The sequence below is a fragment of the Brachionichthys hirsutus genome, chromosome 6 (genome assembly GCF_040956055.1).
Source record: "Brachionichthys hirsutus isolate HB-005 chromosome 6, CSIRO-AGI_Bhir_v1, whole genome shotgun sequence".
Classification (NCBI taxonomy): domain Eukaryota; kingdom Metazoa; phylum Chordata; class Actinopteri; order Lophiiformes; family Brachionichthyidae; genus Brachionichthys; species Brachionichthys hirsutus.
Genome location: NC_090902.1, coordinates 4,955,755 through 4,972,818, shown reverse-complemented (window position 1 = coordinate 4,972,818; position 17,064 = coordinate 4,955,755). Strand labels below are relative to the sequence as shown.

The following is a 17,064-nucleotide window of genomic DNA, read 5'->3' as shown; positions in this document are numbered from 1 at the left end:
TTCTTACACAGATATATATTTCCACAGTTATTCAATTTAAAACCATCTACTGCTTTTAAACCACATACAAGTATTCAGTCGTCTACTTAAACTTCAGCGATTTGCTTGTCTTTAGTGTAATGGAGTCTTTCCGTTAGCGTCTACGGCTACGTAGCGTTTTCACATTCAGTGCTTTCGTGGGTATTTTGGCGTGAAGGCATTCGACAAGGAGCGTCGACTGAGGAACAGAACTCTAATCTGCAGGTAGAAGGCCTACTTCATCAGAAAGTGCACAGCTCAGTTCAAACCTCTCCCAAATGCAGCGAGCAGTCATCCTGTCAATCACCTGGAGACGCCATCGGTCACGAGTTTATGGGAAATGTGGTGCAAAAAAAAAAAAAAAAAAAAGAAACTGCACCCGTCTCCATAGACCACAAAATACAAAATGCCAAATGAATCGTGTCCTACAGGTTCACTGCCGTCATCAGCCGGGTTAGGAAACAACCCCCCCCCCCCGGCATGGTGAGTGACCTCGGTTACTCCTCGTCCGCCGCCATTAGGAATCCCAAAATGAAGTCGATGGCTTTCTGCCGGTCTTGTGGCGTCTGCTTGCGCACCAGTTTGGGAGGAGGTCGGATAAGCAGGCTGGCGAAAAGTGTCGCTAAAACACAAGAGGGAGACGATTAGCATTCGCTCCTACTGCCGTGTCACCAGCAACGTCTGTCAGAGCTGAGGCTTCGGCTTAGGCTTCATACCTATGAGGCTCGCCGTCAGGTTGTTGTTGTGCGAGTGTTTCAGTAGCTCCTTTAGAAAGGCCATCAAGTAGCGAAACACGTTGCGATGAGCCCGGGGCAGCTGGGAGATCAACTGTCATGAAGTAGATTAACGATTAGCGTATAATATGAACCTCGATTTATTAAAAGTTATGAACCATTTATAGCGGCGCATCGTCTTCCCGTACCCGATGTAGAGATTTACCTGTTTGCAGAGGCGGCTGTCGTTGGAGCAGTCCAGGCACCGCTGGTAGAGTTCGTAACACATCACCGGCTCCGGCAAAGCCTCCAAGAAGATCAACAGAACCTCGGCCACTGAGTGGTTACAACCGGCTACAAGAAGAGTCAGGGAAGAACGGGGCCGTTTCAGACGGACGTCGCCTCGGCACCACGACAGGGTCGATGCGTTTTAATGCTTCTCATCTACGTGGGTCTAGATTCAAGGATACAGATGGAATCTGGGATGCTGGTGTCCAGGCAGTCGATGATGTTTTGCAGCTCCTCCTGGAGGCCCGGAGTCTGGAACAAGTCCTCCTGGAACACATTCAGAGGTAAATGTGGAACATCTTAAACATTACCTACCGATATACGAGCGCTTTATGCGCCGGGGGATCTCACCTGATCGCAGGACTTGGTGAAGAGATGGTTGACAAGAATCCACACTTCCTTGGGGATCTTCAGAGGTTTGTCATCAGTGCTCGCACCATCCACCGTCAGGAAGTTCACCCTCATCTTTTCCTGATGACAGTCACTTTGGTTTACAGCAATCAGTATTTTCCATTTTTATACGTTGCACAGAAAATGATTTGAAATTCTTGGTTATTATTTCCATACTATGTGATTAGGAACAGACAGCCCAGGTTGGATTTACCTCCGGGGTCTGTTTCTGGGAATGAATCCCAAATGCTCACAGGCGAAACATCCAAAAATACCAACAAAGAGCAGGCCGCACATAAATGCGAGGGAAATTGGACTCTGGCGTTAACAGGGACGATACTAAACTGAATCACACCGAACGTAGACATTCTGACATTAAGTAACATCCAAAACGTTAACTGTGGACCTCTGCAGCGTGTTCAGGCTTCCGGAAGCGAATTCAAGACTTAATCGGTAACATCTGACAAATAAACGGCAACACTTATAATGAAATATGATCCACTTTGAATTCCAAATTAAATGCATCCGTTTCCTCGTGCAAATATTCAGTTTTACTGATCAGTCGCAATTTTTGAACTGGAAGAGAAGACTCCGTCGTTTGGCTTCAGAGGAGCTCCACAGACGCCAATACGTCTTCTCATTAGTTTTAATCATGCAAATACGGGATCTCTGCGGCGAGGATGACCTGCTGTGAAATGTGATTCAGCGTTGGTGGTGTGTGTGTGTGCGTCTCAGTTTCATTGCACTGGTGCGCCCAGTCCTCAATGAGCCCAGGGAGCTTTAATGAGTCGCCCCATGTAACCACGCTGGCTCAGTCTCGTCTGTGATTGGACAACCAGTCTTAAGGTTACGCATTAACGGGGTGTTGATATTTTACCTTTTCCGTGTAGCTGTCCTCTCCCTGAGCAAGAAGTCAGCCCAGCACCAGAGTTGGAAAGGAGTGAGCAAGGCAAGGAGAGGCGATGAAGGGCAACAGAGGAAGAAGGTAGGTAGAAGTGGTAGGCATAAACACAGAATCAGGAGAGCAGCATAAATCACAGATCAGGTACAATCTGGCAAGAAGGGAGAGTAGAACAGTTGAAATTAAAAAATAGAAATAAAGAGGTGCGGAATGATAGCACTACTAAATCCCAAAGTCAAACTACAGTAAGGCAGACAGTCCTCAGACAGGAATAATATGTCTCTGCTGAATGATCCTAGCATTTTGAACTGGTGTGATCCTCCCTATTCAGAAGCGTATATCAGCTTTCCCTCACCAGGTCGATGAGCTTGGTGATGGGGATCTCTCTGATGGGCTTCTTCATGCGGCACAGCGTCTCCAGAGAGGTGCCAAAGCAGCTGGGTAGGTACTTTCCAGAGATGGTGATGAAGTAGTCCTTCCCACGGTCCAGATGGAGCACCAGAATATCCTCTATGGCGTCCTCTCCAGAGTTCAGCAGCGTGACGGAGTCTTTACTGACGTACACCTCCAGGTAAATCTCCAGGGTCTCGTCTGTTCAGAAGATTCATGAAGAGGTTTGCAAGGAAACGTTCAGAGGATCTCTGATGAGATCCTCTGCTTTTTACATTTTATTGCCACCTATAAGGGATGCTAAAAACGAAATGAATGGCGGTATGAGAGGAAATATTCAGTAATCATTAGCTATGCCTCACCTTACTGTTATCTACTGTTACAAGCCGTAGCCATTCATTCATTCTTTACTGCCTAATTAAACATCGACAGGATTTATGGAACAAACCGATGAGAACAATTCTACACTCAAAACAGAGTAGAAGGAAAAATGGATGCATTAAATTCAAAATAACGTATTTCCAGTCATAAACTTGGATAAACTCGTATTGTAAATCCAATAATCAAGGAATAAGGGCAGTAAAAAAAGAAAAAAAAGGTGGGGAACATAAAAGGACTTACTCGGCTCCAAGAATCCGTCGCTGGGCTCGGCACGGAGCCAAGACTTGCAATACTGAGTGTCATTTAGTTTGGGGATGAAGGCGAAGTGACAGGGGACCTGCCCGTCATTCGTGATTAGGAAGCGTTCCTTCTGAAGCTGCCGGAATTTCACGTTCTCAAATGTAAACTGCAGGACAGGGAAAGAGTTGCACATTAATTACAGACTCTGTCACCTCATCCAGAAAGATTAAAGGATAAATGACAAAATCAGCACTTCCTTCAAAAGCATCATCAGTATTTAGTGTAAGCGAGGACTTGAGCTTCACCTCTCTTCTGCTCAGAGTGACCGATGGAAGGAAATCATTCTCCATTCTGTCCATCCCCCGAACAATCTCCTCAAACACCTTTTTGTGGCGCTCCTCATTCACCACCTTAACCTGCTCAACAAACCCAACGATGGTTGAAAGAAAATGTATTTAGTGCATCGGCCATCCTTATTGACTAAATTTATGTCGCATGCGTGACGTAGATTCTAACCCCAACACTGAAGACAGAGCTGACAGGCTTGTGGTCACTGGTTTGCAGCTCCATGTGACTCCGATATACGCGCTGCTCCACATTGTTACCTCTCCACAATATCCTGTCACACCAAGCCGGGACTCGGCACTTCCCGCTGCAGGACAACGCCACAGTTTCAGAGATAACAAAAAGGCTGAGACACCAGGGACACGTTCAATACTGCCGCGGCGACAGGAATAGAATGAAAAACTTCAAAAGGGCTTCCTTTATAGCTATATAAAAAAATATATATATTTTACCTTGAATCCCATCGATCTGTTTTGGTGTCAAATTTATACGTGGGGATGAAGTGGATCTCTCCCTCCATGAAGTCTGCGAAGGCTCTCTTTGTTTGCCTTTGGATGTTCAGCTGCACCCAAAGAAGTGACACCATTTGGTTTTTGTAATCACGAAAATCTGAGAATTCCAGGTATAAATGAACCTGCGCCATATCTTACAGGGAATACAGTTTATGCTCAAACTTTAACTATCAAGAAATAATAATTAGGTGAGCTAGAAAGATTTGTAAAATACAACCACCAAAGCATTACTAATGCTACTGAGCCGTCAGCAGTGCACAGCAAACACTGACTCGCGTTAGTTTCTTACCTGATCAAATTCCTGAAGCCTTTTTAGCTCATTCTTCACCAGGAGCTGTTTGACCTCAGAGACATCGTACATGAACAGACGATAGTTCAAATCCCCAAGCCAGATAACGACACTGAAACATGAACGGACGCAGTCACGACACTAAATCTCCAACCCGTGTCCTTAAATTACAGATTCAAATTAAATAATAGGATTTTTTTTTAAAGTGATGAATCCAATTTTGTGGATCAGAATGCGGAAAATCAACAAAAACGCAATAAAAACATAAAAGTTCAGTTAAAATTTACAACAAACAAAAAACCTTAATCGGATGATAAAATCATAAATTGGCGAGTCAGTCTTTCCACATTAATCCAGAGCCACGTTCTCAATCTGGATATGGGTGACTCACTCATGCTTGACGATAGTGAGAGGAGGGTGGTCCAGTAAGTGGAAGGTCATGCGGGCACATATATCTTTATAGTCCTGGTTGCGTCGCTCGAAGTCTTCTACGTGCGCTGCTAGATGGGAGTTGACGATGCAGATGCTCGTGTTGTGGAAGACGAACCTCACGGCCACGCCTCCTTTGTTTCCCTACAAGCATGAACAAACATAAAAAAACAAAAAACAATCGGCCGTTAGTTTGACCTTTCTAATGCCCCCCCCCCCCCCCCCCTATTTTAATTAGTAACAATAAGGTATGCAAAGGGAAGTAGCATTAGTGAATTGAAAAGCACAAGTTTGCGTTTTACAGTTGACCTCTTTTAGTGTGAACAAACCATTTTCCCCATGATTCCCGTCCCCACATGCTCTGCAGCCACTTCTTTTATGTGAGTCTTGTGTGCTTTCTTGACAAAAACCACAAGCATCATTCCAACTAGTCGTATTATCCGAACCTGTGTTCAGGGAAAAAAAGAAAAACAAATTCAGGTCGGTGGCTTTTGTCTGGCGTGATATATAAATAAACACAGTAATCGTTGTCAAGTCGTAGCCGCTGAATGTTCACGGCATTCTGGAGAAACAAAGGCTTTCAGTTGCTGTTCACTTCGGCTTCGCCGTGAAGCGACGCAACAGACGACGGATTGTATAAAGGCAGGAATAGAACGCCGTCGGGGTTGGAATCCCATTGCATGCGGTCATGAACACATAATTGACGATAGCTGGTGGACATTATTTGACTCGACAATGGTCACTAACCTCATCAGTACCGGTATGTAAAGTTATTTTGGTCGTCAGGGTGGCAGTTAACTGCCAACCCTCGGTGCTACATTGCATTTTTCTGACAGTAACCATAACCCTCGTCTGGGGAGAATGACTTATGAGAAGGATGATCCGGGAATCAAATCAGTAACGGCTTCCTCTACTAACCCGCTTGTACTTGGCTTTTGGGTGCAAACTCCTCTCCACAGCTTCCACCCACAACTGCTCCTTGGATGAGTCCATGTAGAAGAACGCCTCGGTGCTCAGGTCCAATTCTTGAAAGCTAGAGTCATGAAACAAAGTCAGAATAACCGATGCATTGAAACAAGGGCCGAGGACCACACACGAGTTCACTGTCAGAAAGGCCCGTTAAGAACACTTCTCACGGACCCCAGAGCATAAATATCAGGCGGTTCTGCGTCGCAGCACAGCCACGGTTCAAGGCCGGTGTCTGGAGACTGGCCGTTCACGTTCCACGTTCCAGCGAAAATCCTACAGAGACAAACGGCAGCCTTTATAAACGGGCTGGCTAAACGCAACACAATAGCTAAAAGGTAAAACAAAAGGCTCCTCTCACTTGAACGTCTCGATGTCCACATATTCGCTCTCCTTCTTAGACAAGCGCTGTTTGATGAGGTATTCTCTTTGTCCTGCCTGGCTGGACAAAAAGGCCTGTCTCATGCTGTTGCTGGTGGGGCTCTCGCACCAAGACGCCGGCCTGTCCACGCGGCTAAATCCAGACACGAAACTACTGGAACGGGATAAAGTGTGGGCTGCTGAGCATTCGGCCGTGGAATATCAGTTTCCCGCGCTTCCAGTGGTTCACTTACTCTGGTTCGGTGCTGTTTGAGAAGGAGTCGTCTGTGGCCTGTAAGGAGGAAACTCTGTCTTTAGGGACCGGTGGAGGAGGTGGAGGATGGGACGGAGGAAACGAGGTTTTACGAGGAGGTAGAGGAGGGACAGGAGGAGGCTCCCGAGAAGCCACCATGCGGTTCTGATGGTTCTTCTTTTCCTCCACTTTGAGTGTGCGGTTGAAGTTTTCTTCAAAGCCAAAATCTGACGCAAGTAACTGAGCTGTGGCTTCAGAAACGGTAAGAACAAAAGCAGAGAGGTCAGTATAATAGCAGCAGAAATGAATTTGAAAGACAAAGACTTACCGGTACTGGTCTGATTGGTGGACACAGTGTTGTCGTGGTTGGGAAACACTGTACTGGTAGGTTTTGGCGGGTTGACTCCAGAGTTCACAGAGTTAGCATTCTTGCTCGCTCTCTGTGCTGGGATGGGGGCTGGACCCCTCACGGCCGCCGGCGCACGGGGCTCCATTGCTTTGAGTTTCTTGAGGTTGGATTGAGCTGAGAAAATATAATTAGCATTGTCAGATGAAGCACAACACGATCCTGCCCGAACAGGATCTGGAAGAAGGAAACACAGCTTCAGGGATGTAGAGAATTCAAAAGGAACTCTGCAAGCAGACTCCACCCTCAGTGAATAAATGTTAGATGAGCAACTAAATAATGAATCGTCCGACTGCTTTGCTTCAGCGAGTGAAGTCTGACCTTGTAGCTGAGCACTCTTCACCTGGGCGAGGAAAGTCTGAGTCCGATCGTCATCCTCGAGTTCCAACAGAAGCACAGGTGCTTTTTCTCCTTTGATTCGTATCCTAACAGAGGCTTGAGAAGCAAACCGAGAGCGCGCGTGAACTTAGATGCATGTAGAGACTTTATGAGGCTGCGCAAATGCATCAGAAATGCAGACTGTCTAGACAAAGGAGAGTGATTTAACACCGAGACAAGCCGGGATTCTTTCAAGGAACCCCAGTTACTCATGACCAGCATCTGCTGCTAAGAAAAGGGACGTAGGCATTTGACTAAAGGCATACGCTTTAGAACATTCCACGGTTTGTGTGAGGGCTGCGTTGCTCTGTTTTTATTTCCACAATATTTCATTCAAGCTTTCACATCGGTTTGAAAACGGGTAAAAAGAAAGAAAAGAAAAAGACTTTAAACAAATACAGTATTTAAAAAGTACTTACACCCTACTGAGAAGTTAATAAGAAAAGCCTCCTCAGCCTCTGAAATGAAAGAGGAAAAAGAGCTTGAAAGCTACTAATGCAAGTCAAAGGTCTGTGGGTGTAAACCCGGAAGTTTCATAAATCATTTCAACAGGATCTAGTTCAGAATGCGACGGGTTGGGCAGTTTACAAAATGTCTTGTTGGATGAACTCGAAGCATCTAACGGAAGGATGCAAAGAAACGTTTGCAGTAGGTGCCTTGTTAAAATATCCTGACCATTTGGTTAAAATTGTCACATCAAAAATGGCTTAACAGAATTCAATACGTGACAAAACGTTCGCGTACCTGGCACAATTTCAAAACATCCATTGATGGGTATAGACAGCTGAGCCACCGGACGAGACACCACGGCATCAGGAGTGGCCAAAACACCCAATCTGAATGAGAACAGTGCAGAGTCCAGCTTAGCATCGGCTCAGTTATGCTATAATAAATGAGCAAAAACACACTTTATGCAGAAAATCTAAAATTGCTTCTCAACATCCGTTCTCTAGAAGTTGAAATTGTTTTTTATGCACAGAATTTAGTATGAAAATATGAAAATGACTGAACATTTGAGATGCAATATGGATGCAGGTGCCATTAGTATAAGAGTAGAATTATCTATCAGCTTTTCAACCGTCTAAAAAGCGCATGCACACAAGCAAAGGCCTCTCCCATGAAGGCTGATCTCTGATCGCCGTTTAGTTTCTCTTGTTGCTGAAGTTACTGTAGCCGTCGATTATTAAACGCACATAACGGCTTGAAATGCAAAGTGGGTCACTGCGGGCCGGTTAATCCTTCACTTTCTAACAATGGCTGACAAAGAGCCAGGGTCTTGAACTTTCTGGGCACTGCACATTTCCTCTACACATCGTGATAAGGCAGATAACCGTTGAAGAGAAGAAATGACTGCATCAGCGTTGCTGGACTATGTGTGGAAGTCACAGTTCCCCTGCATCAACAACAACCCGGCTGCTATGCTAAGTAAGCTACATGACGATCACCAGACAAACTCCATACATTACAGCACCCAACCAGATTGGTTGAGCCTGAATAGGCAGCAACAGCCAAACATCCATCCAGGCAACTATTAATGAAGCTCGCAGAAGAGAAGGCACTTCTTCATGGGGTGAATACTGGAAGTATTATTAAGCTGCTTAAATGTCAGATGGAGGCTATGATGGTGGCCTAAAAGGAACAACATAGATCATTAAATTCTCAATCATAAATGTGTTACAATTAATCACCAGTTAAAATGCAGTTTTTAGAATACAATTTACTGTTTACAGTTGTTTTGATATATTCACAGGTATATATTTATCCAATGCTAACAACAATCCCAGCAGCACCTGATCTCCACAGTTTCTCCCCATTTTTCCTCCTGTCAGAAAGGAGTTAACCGTGTGTTGCCTTACAAAGTCAGCTGGTGATCAAGCTTGAGTGCCCATGTGAGCCTCATTATAGTCCAAGAATAAGTGGAGGAATTCTGGATAATGTGAAGTGAGCTGGCTGCTGTCATTCCTCTCCCTCTAACGCCACACCATGACACGATCCGCTACAAACAAGCCTGACAAGTTAACACACCCGCTTCTATCACATCTTTCAAAATACAGATGTTGAAGTGGCCATATTTCATATGAAATTCCTGGTAACATAGAACAGAATTATAACAGCATTGTCCTGCAGCTAACTTTCTAACCTTTAAAGCCATTAATGCACCGCTGCACGCAACAATTAATTTATTTCAGTACATATGAACTATTTGTATTTAGTTCCAGAAAATCGCTGAAGAAAAGAAAATCAATATAGTACTTAAATGTATCCTTCACACTGTGCCAAGCCTCGACGCCTCTTTACAAAATACATAGCCCCATAAACCTAATGTTAAAATTATGCTATCACAATCAGTGTTAAAGAGAGAGAAATAGTAATCCTTAGCCTCCTCAAATATTTAAACTCTTCACCAATCTAAGATTCGTCCCTCTGCAAAATTTAATCAAAATCTGTTGGCAGCTTAACGAAATATCATGCGGAAAATCAGCGAGTAATGTTGTTGGAGGCTAAAATAAAATAGTTTTGAATTGAATAGGCCAAAGTTCAGACATGACACACGCAAGCATCAACTACCTGATAAAAATATATATCAGATTACCTGATACTTACATAAACTCTCCACTGCGCTCAATTAGAGACAGTAGTATGGGCGCCTTCTGACCGGCCCTCAGCTCCTGACCTCTTACAGTGTAAGCATCACAATCAAGGAATTTAAACGCATCTGAGGATTAGACAGGTTTCTGCACACATCAAAAGCCCCGAGGCGTCAAACACAGGCTTCTCCTCTTGTGTTATCCAGATGCGTGTGTGGTGAGGGTGAAAGCAGAAGCTGTGGTTACTGTACAGTGGAATCCAAATTAATGTGGCGAATAGCAAGTCGGAATGTTCTGCAGAAGAGAAAGCGTTCGAGTGAATTAAGTGGTTAGTTGCAGCCGAATGCGAGGAACGGTTAGACTCTCGGTTGAAGTTATTGTGTTTGTTTCATTCGCTATAAAATAACCAGTTAAATGGCTCACGAGTTATAAAACTAGCTATTAGAACACACTTTAGGGTTCACGTAACTTATTTCATTCAATTAATTCCGTGCTAGCGAGAGCAGACATTAGCTAAGAAAATGCTTCAAAAGCTAAAGTTAGCCAAACGAGCTAAAACAAACAAGGAAAAACACACTTTAAAAAATGCTGTCACTTTTTCCCCCAAAAAAGGATATTGCCAGGCACTCCTCTGCGCTTATCCCCAAAGAGGTCTCCATTCTTACCTATATGGAATGAGCAGCTTTTTAGCATTGACTTTTGGTTGGTTTAGTCCAAACACGGACCAGAAAAAGTTAAATCCCCACCCGGTGCGGCTGCGACGGCCTTCCGGGGTGACAGCTGTGCGGCTGGCAGCTGCTAATGCTAACAGCTTCTTTAGCTTGTTGGCCAGATGTTACTGCTGCTGGATGCGGCCAGATGTCAAAATGTCCCGGTTAATGTGCGCCATTGTGTCAAAACCTCGGAACATCCGGTTTCTTTTCTGTTCAGAGAGCAGGGTTGTAAGATTACATGGTGGATGATTTAGCGAGTTAAGCTGTGTGGACTCGCTCCTGTTTTACTGTCGCGAATTCAGAATTACTACTATGACAATACCGTGACCCGCCGTTCTCCACCATTAATTAGCTTATCCTGGTAGCCCCTTTTCAATTCTAACCAATAAACACTTCGTGACTCACCGTAAGCGACAGAAAATAGCCAATCAGACGAAGAGTGGGTTGGGCCTTGCCTTCGTCGTAGTAGAAGTAAAACTCGCACCACACAGCCTCCCATTTCCTCGTCGATTCGGTTTCATCTTCTTCGTTTTTTATGGTAAGTGTACGGAGTCATAGCGCCACCTTCTGCAGCGGAGTGTACAGCTTCCACGAGCGGTGTAACATTTTCTATTTACCTTTACATATTTCTGTCCCTTTTTATTAAATTTTCTTTGAATTTTCTATCCTTATTTTTAATTTTATTAACAATTTTATTAAATGAACATTATGCTGAGAGTGCTAAACAAAATTTCTAATATATGACTTTTAGTTGTTCGATAGAATTCTTGATGAAATCCCTATTCTTAGAGGATTTATCACATTTAGCATGGTTTGTCTTCCTCACACTAAAACTATAACAATAACTCTAATTATAATGACAGATCAGGAAATCCTTTTTAGGCTTCTGCCCCCTTTATATGAAGTGACCAATGTTCAGAAACAGTATCACGTATTTAACTTTTTATTGCTTTATGTCACATGCCTGTGAACAATGACACATAGAGGAGAATTGGCACGGTTAAACTGTAACACAACTTAGATTTTATAGTAGCAGGATGTTTCAGCAGATAATTTCACTCATACAAGCAAGGTTTATGAAATATTGTAGGTTTTTATCTTCTGAATGGCATAGGGACTAGAGTTTGGATGTGGCCACATGTCTCCATTGGGCAGTTCTCGCCTCTGTTCCATGTTACATTCAACCATCTCTATTGTTAAATTGGAGGGACTGTAAAGGTCTGCTGTTTGGTAGTGTTGTGTGAGGGGATGGAAGGATGAAGTGTCCGAGATGTCATCAGCCTCCGTAAGTTCCTTGCGCCGTCTGTGAGTTGCTTTCAGTTCATCGCTCAGCTCAGAAACCAGATCCTTAACATCCCTCATTAGTGTGGAGCGTAGACCAAATATGCAGAGCAAGAAAACCAGGCCAGCGCTGATACCAGAGACAAAGTACAGAGCCACTCGCTCTGGGAAGCCTGGAAGAAATGAAGCTATATTTAAGGTTAATGTACTGCCTGAAGCCCAATTAAACGTTGTCCATCCTTTTGAATTTCCTGTCAATATTACACTGTTGCTTTATGTGTATTAATCAATTTGTGTGGTACACGACAAAAAGTACACAACTAGTGGCTAATTGTAATCAGCTGTGACATGCTAAGATGTATTGTAGTGTGAAATACGAGGAAATACTTTCATGGTCCTTTAAATGTGATCTACGACAATGACGTGCATGCGGCTCGAGGCTGAGGTCGACGGCCATCAGTGCACATACCCAAAATTTTTTCAATCATCTCCAGAGAGTTGGTTAGGAGCACGTTTTTAGGCCTGTAGGAGGGGCCAGTGTACCATCCACCTGCAGGTGAGACGGTACGGCCTCAGGTGCCTGTCAAAGTTTGTTACAGCAGAACCTGAGGGGTTTCATTCTGACTCTCACCATGTGTGTAGTCGGAGATCATGAAAGGATCCGCTGGCCCCCGCCCCACATTTTCAAGAAGATACTGGGGCACTGAAGAGAAAAACTTATTATTTTTTCATGAGGTGGGATCAGTGACAAGCAGTGAAATCCAGATCATCACGTACCGCATGTGAAGGACACTCGCAGGTGTTTCCTGGTGCCGGGGAAGCAGGGGTCCCCAAAGGTTTGGGTATCGGCTCGGATGGAGCAGTTTGGTCTTCCGTGACAGCGGCGAGAAACCTTCCTCAGCGCTGACGGTGACAAACACTCTGGAACATGTTCGATTTCATAAAGTTAATAACTGATATTTATTTAATTATACCACAAGGCTCAAATTTAGTTTCTGATTAATAAAATGTATTATAATATATTTAAAAAAATAATAATGACCCGGTGAATCATTTCTTTTCATGATCTAACTTGCTATGATTCTGATTGTACCAGAGTAACAGAGCATCAGATATTGTCTGCTGTGCTCTATAGAAATCCTAGCTCTGTTCCAATATCTGCAGCTAAACGACGGTGAAGCGCCCTCTTTCAGACCCATGTCGGTATGTGACAATGTCTCCTGGGGACAGTGAGGACTGCTGTGGAGCAGGTGTCCAAACGTGGCGGAGTAGATCAAGAGGACGGCCTCCTTTTTACACGTCAGCCTCAGACGCTCATTTTCACACACCAGCCTGGTGCGGTGGCGTTCTGAGAAACAGAGGAGGCAAAGGTTCTTAATTACGTAGTGAACATACGTAAAGGAAGCCATTGTAATTTAAAAAACAAAAAAAACATCCTTTAACATTATAAGAACTCTGGTCAGTCTTCTCACTCAAAATGTTCTGGACAGATTTGCCACAGAGAGGCGTATGCGATGGAAAAAGATGATTTTAAATGATCAGCAAAGTGACTATAAAGGACCCAAAATACCTGGTCTGCACTTGAAGGAGACAAGAAGGTATTTGCTGGTTTGGGGACATGGATCCTGCCCAAACACTGGACTGATGACAGGAATATGACAGGACTGACGATCGTGACACTCTGACAGCACCTTCTGCAAGGACAAGAAATCACGTCGTGAGTCGTGACTATACTCTAATCTCCCGCGTGAGTCAGAAAGCAGCGCCTTCCTGAGAAACACTGATGTCACATTCTTCCCACTGAGGCTTTTATACCTCGATGGCAACCGGGGACGAGCATTCTGTGTCCTCCGCCGCAGTCTTGTTTGAGTTTGCAGACGGGCACAGATGCTGGTGTGGAACAAGTCGTCCGTAGAACGCTGATAGGATGGTCGCCGATGTCCTCGAGGGACATTCTATGACCAGAGTGTCTCCTTCACAAGCATGAGCAGTGTGGTTCTTCAAGATGACCTGGAGATACGCTGACAGGGGACGCGTGGTGGTGCTGAGTTCGCATGATTCTGCAGATTGCGAAGCTAATTAGAATATAGAGGGATATAGTACATAGAAAAGTAGCAGGCACTTTCTCATTTATTTTTATTTAGCTTTCAGAGTTACTATTTATTTTTTAGTTGTCTTTTGAACCATAGTTTGCTCTTGGTGTAGGTAGTTAGTTTCGTCTTTATCCTTGGAACTGGTTGTTGACTGGGTGGTGTCCTGGTTACTGGGTGTAGCTCCCCCAAGACAATATTTGGACTATGACCTCAGCGAGGCATAAACAGTTAAGTGAAGTCAGTGAAGTCGTGTACTTCCCTTGCGTAGTCTCCAGACTGTGTGTGTGCGTGTGCGTATGTGCGTGTGTGTGTCACAGAGACGGTTTGAAGAGGCAGTGCCAGGCCGTTCTTCACAATGACCTATTATTAGGCCACAAGAAAGGCAAACAGAATCTGAAGCCAGGGAGGTGCATTGCAATGTTCTCAATGAGAACAAAATCAGCTTTGACTTTATGTATCACTGTTACCATGTGTTATTGTTATCCATCATGTTATTGACAGACGTGAAGCAACGCCTGCTTATTTAATGCTTTGGGAGTATCTAGTGCCATTTGTTCAGGACCCTGATTCTCCGTGAGTCACGGCAGCAGATATGAACATGATGAGCAGGAAAAAGTAAGAAGATGTTCTGGACGGTTTTGACATCAACAGCGGCATAAATAACCAACGTGTTCATTATGTCTACAAAAAGGCAACGACAAAGCACTTACGAGAAACATCTGGAGCCGAATGTGTGAAGTGGACCTTCAGAGATAAAAGAAAAGTTAAGAAGAGGTGAACGAAATCCATCTTAGAGCACTTCCAATGTGCAAATCTAACGATCCGAGGCTCGTGCTGTAGTGAGCTGCTGTGCTATTGAATGGGAGAGAGCCGTCAGTGGGTCAAAGATGTCATTGTTTCACTGGAAACAGCCAAACCCCTCTGGTACCAAAAAAAAACAATTGACTGCTTTGAAAAGCGCCAACGAATGTTTCCATGTTCCTTTAACCTGGAATGACTTTTCCTCTTTTATTCTCAGGAACATTAAATAATGTAATTGAAAGGTGGAGTTTCATTTTTGAGTCGTTTCTTGTTTTCGTGATTTCCTGCTGTTGATTCTGAAGACTATTATAATGCCACCGTGTTATTAGCATCAAGACTCAAAGCGCGAGTCCAAATTAAAACAAAAATCTTAAAAACATCAGCCCACAAGAACAACCTATTTGTAGTTACGTGTTGGAATTTAACCCTGTTCTGAGCATGTCTGTGCAGCATCACTATGTATGAAGCTGCTATGTTTGACCCATCTATCCATCATTATTATTGCCCCCTGCTACGCCACCCTCAACCACACATGCACCTCTCTGGCCTGGACGAGGTAAATACGTTGAAAACAGGATTGCCGTATCAATCTTCTCTATCTAATGACTCCAATTTCCCAAAATGTATTCGAATAAAATTCTTATATCTTATACGTATCAATAAAAGGCTTACATTTTGTATATTTTAATGTAAGAGGGCCAAAAGAAAGACATTTTTTCCATTACAGACTTGCAGAGGCTAATATGCATGTTTTAGTTACAGAACATCTTGACCTTGCATGTTTTTGCACGTGTGTTTGTGTATACGGAAGTGTGTAATGGCAAAATCAAGACTCATTGTCTTGGACTGGGTTGTCCTGTTTATGGAGATACGGCTCTTTTTTTTCCAAGAGGTTGCTTCCAGCTTCTCGGGTCGTTGTAAGGTCGTTGGGGAGTTGTGCATTTCCACTACTGCCATTTATTTTCAGGAAATCTGTCTTCACTGCACATCCTAAAAGTCAGTTTTACTTTTCCTTTTTGTGTGAAGGCTGTTGTCACAACAGCCAAATGCAAAATACATGTGAAGTGATTCACCGGTGCTAAAGGCATTATCAGTAATTGCAACCATTGGTGATGGAAATCAGAAGGAATGTTCGTTCCCTCTGCAGTTGGGAGTTAGATCATAATCAATGCAATTCATTTAGGAGAAGTTCATGTTTGTTAAGTAAGACTGATCCTCCCTTCTTAAATATCTTAAATTCCATCCGCCTCCTACAAGCAATGTCAGCAGACCCTGATCAGTCCTTAAAACTATCTCCTCTTCAAGAAGGAATGTACCATCGCGTCCAGAAGCCATATTAAACGGTGCATGCTGCTCGTATCTTTTTAAATTCCTTCCAAGTGATTGCATAATCCTGGTTGCGTAAGTCGTCACATTTCTTCGGAAACATCAACAGTGTTAAGATTTTGCAATAAAAAGTTCCATTCCCCTTATTTCTGGAAGTGATACAAAACAAGAAAAGCTGTCACAGCCTGTGCCACTCTCCACACCCATTTCCCCGCCTCCACAGATCCGCCCTGCCATCAGCTAATTCCTGGCACCTGTGCCACCTGCAACGCATCCCTCATCAGCCCTGACACTACTTAACCTCAGCCCAGACGACGCAACCCCGCCAGATCGTGGTTACCACTCTTTCCAGCACCCTTCCAGCGCCTGCCTCCCCGTGTACCGACCTTGCCTGATCCCGGAATCCCGTCTGCTCGCCCCCCACCTTGGACCTGTCTGCCTGACCTGCATGACCGTCCGGTGTATGACCTTTGCCTGCCCCTTGGACCTGTCTCTCTGCCTGCCCCAAACCTGCTCTGTCTGCTGTTCTGGACTGACTACCCGGTAACGGACGCTCTGACTTTTGACTCCCACTCAAACCGCCTCGCATTTGGGTTCTTACCTGCCTTAGGCCTTGACAAAAGGATTCAGAGCACGCAGACCTCCGCCAAGCAGCTCATTCCCCTCCTAATTGGATTTACACCATCGGAGTTGATTTTTGAATCCATAAATGTTTTAGTGTTAAGATTAAATATTTTTTCCTAACGTCATTCTGGATCCGATCCAGATGAAATTCGGTGGTGAGATAAGGAACCCCATCCTACATGTCTGCGTCAAATTCCATAAATATTGGTTAATAATCAGCCGAGATATTGAGGAACAGATTTTGAAGCTACTTTGACTGCAATGTAACAGAACATTTCAAAGTGATCCAGAATCTGGGATCTCTTCTGGATCATCACCAAAATTTACTCAACTGTTCCTGGCAAGATTCCCAAAATTTCTCGGAAATCTCATCAAGATC

General features: G+C 44.1%; 2 protein-coding genes across 2 annotated transcripts; both read right to left on the bottom strand.

Moving 5' to 3' along the window:
• Positions 1-419: 419 nt before the first annotated feature.
• On the bottom strand, positions 420-10,506 carry ocrl (OCRL inositol polyphosphate-5-phosphatase). Its single transcript, XM_068740299.1, has 24 exons — positions 10,465-10,506; positions 9,864-9,943; positions 8,004-8,095; positions 7,679-7,717; positions 7,203-7,316; positions 6,804-6,998; positions 6,477-6,726; positions 6,224-6,397; positions 6,037-6,138; positions 5,815-5,929; positions 5,226-5,342; positions 4,859-5,040; positions 4,468-4,579; positions 4,119-4,228; positions 3,838-3,973; positions 3,627-3,737; positions 3,322-3,487; positions 2,666-2,901; positions 2,287-2,310; positions 1,371-1,490; positions 1,202-1,286; positions 958-1,085; positions 735-846; positions 420-640 (listed from the first exon to the last, which is right to left on the bottom strand). The coding sequence occupies exons 1-24, from the start codon at positions 10,504-10,506 to the stop codon at positions 516-518; spliced, it is 2,967 nt and encodes a 988-aa protein (XP_068596400.1). The 3' UTR covers positions 420-515.
• Positions 10,507-11,634: 1,128 nt separating this feature from the next.
• On the bottom strand, positions 11,635-14,723 carry si:ch73-335m24.2 (protein eva-1 homolog C). The gene is made up of 8 exons (XM_068740637.1): positions 14,645-14,723; positions 13,657-13,862; positions 13,412-13,535; positions 13,037-13,189; positions 12,619-12,762; positions 12,473-12,544; positions 12,311-12,391; positions 11,635-12,014 (listed from the first exon to the last, which is right to left on the bottom strand). The coding sequence occupies exons 1-8, from the start codon at positions 14,721-14,723 to the stop codon at positions 11,635-11,637; spliced, it is 1,239 nt and encodes a 412-aa protein (XP_068596738.1).
• Between the last annotated feature and the right edge of the window lie 2,341 nt (positions 14,724-17,064).

Excerpts from the sequence above, each read along its gene's own strand:
- ocrl (XM_068740299.1), bottom strand. The coding sequence starts at position 10,506 with ATGGAGACCTCTTTGGGGATAAGCGCAGAGGAGTGCCTGGCA. Across the intron at positions 6,398-6,476 it reads TCAAACAGCACCGAACCAGA|TAGTTTCGTGTCTGGATTTA; the intron begins GTAAGTGAACCA and ends ATCCCGTTCCAG. Across the intron at positions 4,229-4,467 it reads GGCTTCAGGAATTTGATCAG|CTGAACATCCAAAGGCAAAC; the intron begins GTAAGAAACTAA and ends CTTTGGGTGCAG.
- si:ch73-335m24.2 (XM_068740637.1), bottom strand. The coding sequence starts at position 14,723 with ATGGATTTCGTTCACCTCTTCTTAACTTTTCTTTTATCTCTGAAGGTC. Across the intron at positions 13,190-13,411 it reads CTCCTTCAAGTGCAGACCAG|AACGCCACCGCACCAGGCTG; the intron begins GTATTTTGGGTC and ends TCTGTTTCTCAG. Across the intron at positions 12,015-12,310 it reads GATGATTGAAAAAATTTTGG|GCTTCCCAGAGCGAGTGGCT; the intron begins GTATGTGCACTG and ends CATTTCTTCCAG.